Source organism: Aythya marila (assembly GCF_965140915.1).
Source record: "Aythya marila genome assembly, chromosome: 7".
NCBI classification, from domain to species: domain Eukaryota; kingdom Metazoa; phylum Chordata; class Aves; order Anseriformes; family Anatidae; genus Aythya; species Aythya marila.
The window spans coordinates 843,105-853,062 of NC_139048.1; the positions used below are offsets into that span (position 1 = coordinate 843,105).

Here is a 9,958-nt window from a genome sequence, read left to right on the forward strand (position 1 = left end):
CAGCTGGCACACTTGGCATGACACCCATGGCACCAAAATTTTTCCCAAATCCTTTTCCCATCTACTTAGACCACCAAAGCCAGAGCTGACTCTGGCCCATGGTTGGCAGAATCAGTTTTCAAAGTCAGACAATTGTTGACAGGAAAAAATGTATCCTTCCCCAAAGGTTAATTTTAGTACTTCAGTGTTTACTGTGTAAATGATACCTTACCCACCAATTTATGACATTTCCTCTCTTAGTGTACTTTAATTTTATTTTAATTCAGACTGCTTCTCTGTGCCGAAGAGGACACCGATCCTGTACTGTAAACTCAGCAGTGTGCACCCGGAGGTTAAACCTAGCGACCCCTCCTTGGGAATCGTTTTGCGACGTTTTCCCAGTTCTGGCGTTGTTCCAGGTGGCATCGCTGTCCCCTCCACAAGGAGCTACGAGAAAAGCTGCTGCACACACCGCAGTGTCCCTAATAGTGTCCATAGCCATCTCTTAATGAAATCTGTCCGGGTGGCAGCAGGCAGAGCGCTGCCCCAGCCACTTTTCTCCTTCATCCTCCACGCTGGGCCGGCTGAGGGACCCAAAACAACGCCCTGGGCACCCGCTGCGGGGACACAGAGACGGACACAGAGACACACACAGAGACACACAGAGACACGGACACGGCTTCCCCAGCCGCTGCAGGCTTTTATTGAGCTCCGGCTCTGAGCCGTTCCCCCCCAGCTCCTGACGGGAGCAGCACCGAGCCCGGCCGGGCCCCGCCTGCCGGGGGCGGCCCGAGGAGGCCGGGCCGGCGGCTGCCGTCAGCGCCGTGCCCGCGGGCCGGGCAGAGCAGAGCAGAGCGGGGCCGCCATGTCCCGGCACAGCCCGCAGGAGGACAACCTGCAGGGTAAGGCCGGGGGCACCGGGCGGGCCTCCCCTTCCCCTCTCCCCTGCTCCCTTCCCCTTCTCCCTGCCCCCCGGGCCGCTGTTGCCCAGCCCCGGGCAGCGCTCCCAGCCCGGCACAAGGCGGCTGCCAGGCCCCGCAGGCCGTCCCCTTCGGCCTCCAGCTGTGTTGAACGGCAGGGATTGTTTATGCCGTGCCTGAAATGGAGGGTCCAAGGGCTGCAGGAGGCACCCTGTGCTGGGCAGCTCGCCCCCAGCTCCCCGAGGCTCTGGGTTGGCATTTCGTCGTGGGTATGGGCAGAGCCGTGGGTGTGCGTCCCGCTGTAAGGTCGGGCTGGGGGTCAGCAGCCCCTGCCCACCTGCCTTTTGTACAAAACCATCAGGTTTATTCCGCTTTCTGTTCCCAATTATGCTGAGCAGGTTCCTGGGTAGAGCTCCACTTCAGCAGCAATGGGAACGGCAACGGGAGCGGCTCCACGCCGACCAGCCACGAACAAGTGCCGGCCTCCATCTCCATCCACAACGGAGACATGGAGAAAATCCTGCTGGATGCCCAGCACGAGTCGGGACGGAGCAGCTCGAGAGAAAGTTCGCATTGTGACAGGTAAACACCACGCTTTGTTGGAAGCAATGTGAAACTCGTCTTCTTTATGCGCAGTGTTCCCACGGGTGTGCTGCTCGAGTACAGGCAACGGTCCTGTTCTGGTGAGGAAAGCCCTGTAGAGCAGGGTGCTGCTGTCATGCTGAAGGGTCAGACCCCGTGCAAGCAGTGCACTGCTGCCCAAACAGAAACCTCAGAGTGGGGTGGTAAAAAAACTGTGTTTTGTGATGGGTTCATTAATTAGGAGTTCTCAGGCAGTCTCTTTAAAATAAAGAAGTCCTATATCTAGTTTACAAAGTACAAAGATTTCTAGGAGTATAATAATAATAATAATAATAAAGAAATCTGAGGCACTTGGTCAGTTTTGTTATTTCATGTATTTGATTTTGCTGGGTTACAAAGTCTGCAGCCTAAAGTTTATTTAACTAAAAGGCCTTAAAATAGGCAGTAGGGTGCAGAACCTCCTAGTCTCATCTGGCTAGTTGAATTCAAACCAAAGTGTATGTCTAGGAATAGCTTGCTGCCTATCATTATTTAGTAAGCAACATGGGCCAAATCATACAGCCTTATGGGCGTGTCTCCACGCTGCTGAAAAACAACTCTGAGCAGCAGGCTCATTGTCAGATTGTTAGGAAATCAAAGATTAATTGAGTGAGGTGGCTGGATTATATCACCCATTGGCAGATTAATCTCTCAGGTTATGGTCAGGGCACCGTAGCTCTTCAGGACAGCTGTGCTTACAAGCTTCATTCACTAGCTTGTTAGTCATCCCATAAACAACGTCATAAAAAATTTAATGAACTATTTCGTATTTGTGTTTCTCTTTTATCAAGCCCTCCTCGTTCCCAGACACCTCAAGACAGTCATAGAGCTTTGGAAATAGAGAGTCACAGCAGTGGAGAAAAAAATAGCTTTCAGGTAAAAATCTCATTTTCCTTTGGAGGAAGGATTTGTTACTGCCACTGTTTGGAAACCAGTATTGGGAAATCAGCTGCTTCACCTCTTGTGCAGAGACTTCAGTAGCTCAGTATCTTAAAATAATCTTCTCAGAATCAGGCTTTTAGTAAGTACCTGATTTGCATTGATTTTTTTTTTTTTTTTTAAATATGTAACCTGAGAGTTTTTCAGAAGGATTAAGGTGCCTTACTCTCTAAAGACATCTGGGTTCTCAAACACTGCTAGGAATCCTGTTCCGGTGTTTGACTGCCCTCACAGTAAATATTTTTTTCCTGGTGTTTAGTCTGAGCCTCCCCTGGTGCAGCTTTGTGCCATTCCTGTCATTGGAGATCAGGGAGGGAGAGCAGTACCTGGCTCTGCACTTCCCCTCCTTGGGAAGTTGCAGAGAGCAAGGAGGTTGCCTCTTGGCCTCCTCTTCTCCAAGCTGGACAACCCAGGTGTTACCAACAGGTTTAATCAGTTCAAAATTACATAAAGTGTGTGTGGTCCCACAGCCTCTCGCTTTATCTGAAACTCTTCTCACCAGCTCTACAACTCCTACAGGAATCTAGCTCAATGGATTACCTGCTTGAGGTTAATGAATACGTTACCTTGAATTAATTGTTTTTATGTTACATTTCCAGAAAACCCTTCATATGTTTAAAGGTGATTACTTGGATTTTGAGATCAAATTGTTTTTTCATCAAAAGTTAGAAAAAACATCAGACATAGTTGCCTGGACAACTTTATTTCCATTCCACAGTTGTGTGTGTGTGTAGCTATTTAAACTCTATGATCAGATACTATTTTTATCACAATCTGTTGGCTCTATTCAATGCATGTGCAATAAGCAAGAAATTGTATTCTCATTCAGCATGTACACTGTAATTTACTGAGAACAAAGCCAGTTTTTTTTTTTCTTTTTCTTTTTTTTTTTTTTTTTTTTCTGCCCAGATGTGTGCAGATAAACCTGGGCTTACTTCACCTGTGTTCCTAATGCTGGCCCAAAAGCCAGGTAGCTTTACTAGACTGAATTAGTTTCACTTAGCTTGTATTAGCGTGAATAAGGATCTTCAGGTAAGTATGACATTCATCCAGTTTTGAATGCAGACAGATTTTAGCAGTTTATTCTGCCCAGTGTCATTCAGATGTGTGAATGTGGGTAACTTTCAGCCTTCATGTCAGGGTGCAATACAGGGCTTTGGCACTTTATTTCCAGGGCAGTCTTTACTTAAGCAAATATGAGGCAGGGATATGACCTTTTGCATTTGCATCCTGCTGTGAGGACAGATTCCCCTCCGTGCCCCTATCTAGGATCTAAATAGTTCAATACAAGTGATATGCGAAGGATAAAAGTGATATGCAAAGAGCTGAGAGATTTGAGCTGCAAGGGTGGTCTCGTGTATGGTTTTAGATGCAGAACAGAAGATTTGTTTTGCAGGACTTTCTACCCATTATAGTCATGTGTATGGTTTGATAATGGCTCTTTGTTTTAGTCTGAAGAAGACTTTCTGGAAAGGAGGAAAGAAGTAGAAAGGCTCCTGAAGAAAAATGCAGATTGGATATGGGATTGGTCCAGCAGGCCAGAGAACATCCCACCCAAGTGAGTGCTCTCAGTGGTTCTGGAGGAACTCTGGTACTGCTTCTGCCACAAGTACAAACATGTACACCTTCATGTTTTGGTTGTATTTTCTTCCTCAAAATTAGGGAATTCCTGTTCAAACATCCCAGGCGTACAGCCACTCTCAGCATGAGAAACACCAGTGTAATGAAGAAAGGGGGCATATTCTCAGCAGAATTTTTGAAGGTTTTCCTTCCATCTCTGCTTCTTTCTCATTTGCTTGCTATTGGACTAGGGTAAGTTTATTATTTTAAAAAAAGGCTTTTTTTTTTTTTTTTTTTTTTTTTACACATTTTTCTCTGAGTCCTAATTCTGACTCCCAGTTCCATCTTTGTTGTCCGTCTGTGGAGAAGAGTCTATTATTGCTCATCTCTTAGACAATTAGTTATTCGGGAAAGTTTCCTACTTGTTTGTGGTATTGCTGAATCTATCAAATTATTTTTTTTCTTACTAGCTGAGTATTTTTGAAAGAATTAAGGGACACTGCAATTGTGTGTGTGAAATCTTACTATACATACATAATACTCAATTCCATTGGAGGTAATTGGTCCATAATCTCAATGCTATTTGTGAAGGAAAAATGATTATTTAATATATTTTAAAATTCCACACCTCTGGGGACGGGATAGCAAACAAAGCAGGAGTTGTTTAAGCTTTTGTTTTAGTGTGTGTTTGTTTGTTTGTTTTCCAGATGATTAAGGGATTAGATGAGATTCTTTAAAAATAGCCACAGGACACAGACTAAAGGGAAGAGATTAAATGCCTTTTTGTCAGGAGCAGAGTTTGCCTTTACCTAGGCATGGCAGATTCCTGTATCAACAAAGAATGCTGGGACTCCAGGCACATCTGACCTCTGCTTTTTGAGTGCAATGTGCCACATGAGAGGGCTTAGGGGAGAGGTCAAACAAGTTCTGAGGTGACAGCTGTCCTCCAAGGAGCCTCCAATTACCTCCAGTCCTGTTCTTTTTCTTCTCAGTACCTTGTGTAAATCCTGAACCCTTATCAAAAATAAAAACTACAGAAGTTGAGAGTGGGGGGGAAGGAGAGGACTATGACAGCTCTAGTAACTAGAAGGACAGACTGTGGTCTCTGCAGTATGCATAACTTTAAAGATAATCTGGGCCTTCATCTGTCCTGTACAAAATTCACATCTCAGTCACATAATAGCGTAAAAATAACATGAAACTAGTACAACTCCTTCCAAAATTAAAATGAGTAACTGTGTGAGATGGAACAAAAGCATACTGAAATTTTCCTTCCAAAGTAATTGCAAGTTTTGCAATGTAAACGCTTTCCTGTTATTTCCACCGCTGCTGGAAATTACAACATTCCAGGTCAGTAAGGAGTGACAAAAAGTCACATCTTCATAAAGCGCTTAGTGTAATAATACGAAAATCATTAAACTCAAAATATTGATTTCTTTAAGCTGCAAAAAGTAAATGAATAAAAGACCTGATGTAGGGCAGCTGTAAGTGTTTACCAAGTTAGGAAATAGTGACTGGAGAAATGCTGAAGAGTATATGAAGATGACCATAACGTGAGCAGTTAACAAATGTCAGATGTATTTAATAAGTAGGAAAATTAAAGATAACAAAAGAAAAAAACATGATAAAAATATCCGACTTCTGAAAGCTCCTGAAGCAGCGTTCTTGTTAACCCTGTGCTTATCTCTGCCTCTTACATTCCTGAAACTGAACAGCTTACACAGAGACTTATTCAGACTTAGAATTTAGGGAGCGTTATTAGACATGGGTATGCAGAAAGGTACCAGCAACTGAAGACCGAGTTCTATAGTAGACACTTGATTTGCCCTCTTAATTAAAACTGGCACTACTGCCCCACTGTAATTTGTATACCTAGTAGTCTGATTTAAAAGAAAAAAAACCCTACATGCTGTACATTCCTCTTGAGCTGAAATCAAATGCTTACTGGCTGTGTGTTCTTGATCTCAGGATTTACATTGGAAGACGCCTTACGACCACAGCTTCAAGCAGTACGTTTTGAAGGCACCTGAAATGTGATTTCAAAGCAAAGGAAGTGTTCATCAGGGAATAGGGGAGGTGAACAGCAGAAACATCCACGCTAGCAATGACTACACGATCAGCGTGTCCTTGTTCTGTAAATGTTGTGGTCCTAGTTCAGTAAGAGTGGGAGGAGACACTAAAGCTGAAGTATCATACATAATATTCTGGAGCAATTCATAATGCATCCAAATCGTGCTCTAACATCTGCTGCATTGCTTTGTAGTGAAGTATCTTTGAAAACTAAAACAATTTGATGTTTAAAAACAAAATCTTAGCTTTAGTTGAGTATCTAGCTGAATCACCACTGCAATATTAAAGTGCTGTTTCTTTATATCTCATAGATGTGAATGGTTGTCACTGCTACTGTAATCATGACAATAAGGGATTAGCCCGAAACAATGTGTGGCCTTATGTATCATATACAGGAATTCAGAAAAAGCTTTTTACCTCACTTGAAGCTGTTCCTTCCTTCCTTAGATTTTGCTTAGCTCTCTTTCACTTTTGTGTGAGATGTGAAATGTGAGAGACTGTCAGCTGGAATAAATTAGTGTATTGGTAAAGCTTCCTTCAATATTTACTCATTCAGAGTGTGATACGCAAAAGGCTGAACTAAAATTTGGACCTTAGTGCCTAATAAATAGTTTCTTCTATAAAGGCATATATTTAACTCCCCAATTAATAGAAGTTCTTTTTGCTGTATCTTCTTGCAGCCTATTGCTTCTCAGTCTTTTTATCTGTAAAATAAATTTGCATCTTCTATTTGCTTTATCCCTGTATAGATTTAAAGAAAGGTTTGCTTGCTTATTTGTTTGTACTAATTGAATGCCTTTTCAGTAATTTTATCTTATTTAATGAGAATAAATGTTTGCCAAATTATGTTTTGTATATTTAAATAAAAAGGTTCCTCATAGATTGAGTTTTCTCATTTATTTTTCTCTAATTGTTTGAAGTGCTTGACAAGGCTCTGTCTTAAATGAGGCCATTTCATAATTTATTTGCATAACTGACAAATGGGTAAGGAGTTTCTACAGAAAATTTTGATTCTTAAATTTGAATAGGAGTAAGCTGTCATTAGAAGTCACTCAGAAAACAAACACTGAACTTGCAAGTATGGGTTCTGCTTTGTACTATCATCGTTTAAAAATAAATTTACTTTCTACTTTGTTTTTGCTCTTATTTAGCAGTGCTTTCTTTTGTGCTTGGAGTCCTGCTGCTGAGCACCTTGCAGCACGGTGCTGAGCCCATGTCCTGTCACCAAATGATGTCACTGGAGGTGTGGGACTAGCTTGCTGCTGTACAAACAAGCAGTGCCCTAATCCCATGGGCCCCAATCCAGGAGAGACACGTACTGCATTTTCCATGGAGTAATCCTGCTGAGGCCACTGGAAATTCTCACTTGCAGGAATTTAATCACATACCCCTTGTAGGACGGCCAGTATCTGGTGGTGGTGGTGGTTGGTTTTTAAGTGTCTGTGCAATAAAAAAAGGAATTATTACGTTTTTAATTTCTGAATGATATGCCTTGTGAAGTTGGAGCCTTTTAACTGATTACAGTTTGAGTTGAAGCTCAGTGTTCTTTCAAAATGGTTATAAAAACACTGATATTGGAATGATCATGAGATGAACTGCTTCTTCCCCCTTTGAAAAATACAAGACTTTTTAATACTATTATATCAGAATTTAAGTAGAAGTTTCATCATGAATACTTAGCACCTTACACCCATAAAGACATCTTTGAAATTACAGCAGGTGCATGGGGTGTCCTGCAAGCTCCAGCATCTGTACGCATTCACGTTTTATGTAAGCAGGGTTCTTACAATTTGTTATTCGTATTGAATAGTTCCTGTTTTCACTGAATGTGAAGATACGCTGCACTGGAAGCGCCGTGTTTACATTCTATGGCAACTACTGCTATTTTAAACAGCAAGATTTACAGAAACTGCACTAGAATAACACTTAAATACTCCTATTGTACATTGCAAAATGCAATGGTATGAAAGCACGCATTGTGAATAAGGGAACTAAGTATTGCTTCATTTTTCTTTTTTTAACCACAGAACCAAAGAAATCCTGTAGGGGCAGGAAAAGAACTGCCACCCTGCAAAGATATTGCAAAGTAGCCACATAAGTTGGTGTTCTTGCAGTAGTTGGAAATCTTTAATCTGCTGTTAGAACCTAAATGCTAAAAGCAAAGGTATCAGAGACCGAGTGGCAATGCAGTCCTTGCCTCTGCAAACAGCCGGGTGCACGCCTAGCTGCCCGTGCTTTTTTGTTACATTTTCATTTCTGATGTATTTTTTTTTTTCACAGTTTAAAGGAATAAAATGAGAAACTGTTTGGTGCCTTTCAACCATGCCACTCGCACGTGTATCTCTACCAGCACCTTGCGAGCGGTGCCTCGCCCCTCTTCCACAGCCTCTGAGCCAACGCTTTGTGCATTGCTGCGGCATGAGGCAGCCAAGCTTGGTGTTACAGCAGCGTTACAAACACGTGCTGGGTGTTACAAACACGTGCTCAGTGTTACAGCACTGTTACAAACAAGTGCTCGGTGTCACAGCGGCCCTGAGCGGGTCCTGGTTCCGTCAGCTCCCGCAGGTGGAATGGGGTAAACAAGCAGTGTTGAAGTACTGTGTGTTCAGCACCAGGGACTCGATTTTTCCAGACAGCCAGGACTACACTTGATTAACCGACCTGATTTCTGCCTCCAGGCAGGGACACGGCCGAGAAGAGCTGCTCCCCTCGGCCTCCTCTCCCCAGGGCTCTTTGCTGCACGGGGAAGTCCTTGCATGCCCATTTCTAGACGATGCCTCTGGACAGGGTACTAAACACAAACCTCTGGTTAAAAGTTGGATAGAAACAGTTTCTCTAACTCTTGAGCCTAGAGATAGAGCTTCCTAGAACAACAGGGTATTGCGAAAGCTCTTGTGATAAGACACATGCAGCCCTTAAGGCCTTCAAAGGTAAGGACAGGTGAAGCTATCCCCATCTCTGTTAAGCAATACGCTTTCCCTATTGAAGAAGAAATTAAATAAAAGTCTGTTCTTACCTTTTTTGCTTCCAAAGCTTCAAACCCCCGTACCACGTTGTTGTCTGACTGTGACATGGGGCCAAGGACCCCCAGCAGCTCCCGGGGCTCCTCCACAGGGATCCAGGTGGGTCGTGCACCAAGCGCAGCCCCAGGACTCCAGCAACAGCCTGCTTTGGACTAAAGGAACTATGAGGGACGCAAAATAAGGGGAAAGCAACCACAGGAGAAAGCCTCCCCTCTGCCCTTGAGGCTGGCAGCACAAGCCACAGCCCCCCCACAGCAGGGCTGAGGCATTCACTGGGCTGGAAGGGACCCAAAGGGGTCATCAAGCACAGCTCCTGGCTCCACGCAGGACCACCCTGCATCCACCACAATAATCCCACTGCTTGGGTCAGAGATCGCCTACGAGACACCCTATGTCAGGGAAATTAACTGTTCAGGGTATGTGCGCCAGCAATACAGTGCTCTTAAACCGGTAAGAGAAGTCAAAGGTGATTTTAAGCAAATATGTGAACAACCAGTAATTTACCAAACTGACAATAAATTAGTTTTTTAGGTAGAATTAGATGATAAAAAAATTAATGAATCATTAAAAGCTATTTAATTGAAATAGGTACAAGAAAATCATGTTTTATATAATAGATTTCATTATATCCTTTCTCTTTTTACTCATTTTCCACTTACATTTGCTGAAGCTGAAAAAATAGATAAAAATAGAGAGCACTAAGATATTCACTGAATACAAACAGACAGCTTTGGGTTAGAAGTTGGGTTAGAAGTATGACCATTCAAAAATGGAAATTCAAGTTTTCAGGTTAATTAGTTTGGCCAATTATCTCACAAAAGAAAGAAGTTGTGGAAGAAAAAGTTG

At 43.1% G+C, this 9,958-nt stretch overlaps 1 protein-coding gene across 1 annotated transcript; it reads left to right on the forward strand.

Moving 5' to 3' along the window:
- Positions 1–723: 723 nt before the first annotated feature.
- Positions 724–6,969, forward strand: BNIP3 (BCL2 interacting protein 3). Its single transcript, XM_082764796.1, has 6 exons — positions 724–881; positions 1,298–1,481; positions 2,312–2,396; positions 3,911–4,017; positions 4,122–4,271; positions 5,988–6,969. The coding sequence occupies exons 1-6, from the start codon at positions 845–847 to the stop codon at positions 6,037–6,039; spliced, it is 615 nt and encodes a 204-aa protein (XP_082620922.1). The 5' UTR covers positions 724–844; the 3' UTR covers positions 6,040–6,969.
- The last annotated feature ends 2,989 nt before the right edge of the window (positions 6,970–9,958 follow it).

Excerpts from the sequence above, each read along its gene's own strand:
- BNIP3 (XM_082764796.1), top strand. The coding sequence starts at position 845 with ATGTCCCGGCACAGCCCGCAGGAGGACAACCTGCAGG. Across the intron at positions 882-1,297 it reads GCAGGAGGACAACCTGCAGG|GTTCCTGGGTAGAGCTCCAC; the intron begins GTAAGGCCGGGG and ends TATGCTGAGCAG. Across the intron at positions 4,018-4,121 it reads CCAGAGAACATCCCACCCAA|GGAATTCCTGTTCAAACATC; the intron begins GTGAGTGCTCTC and ends CCTCAAAATTAG.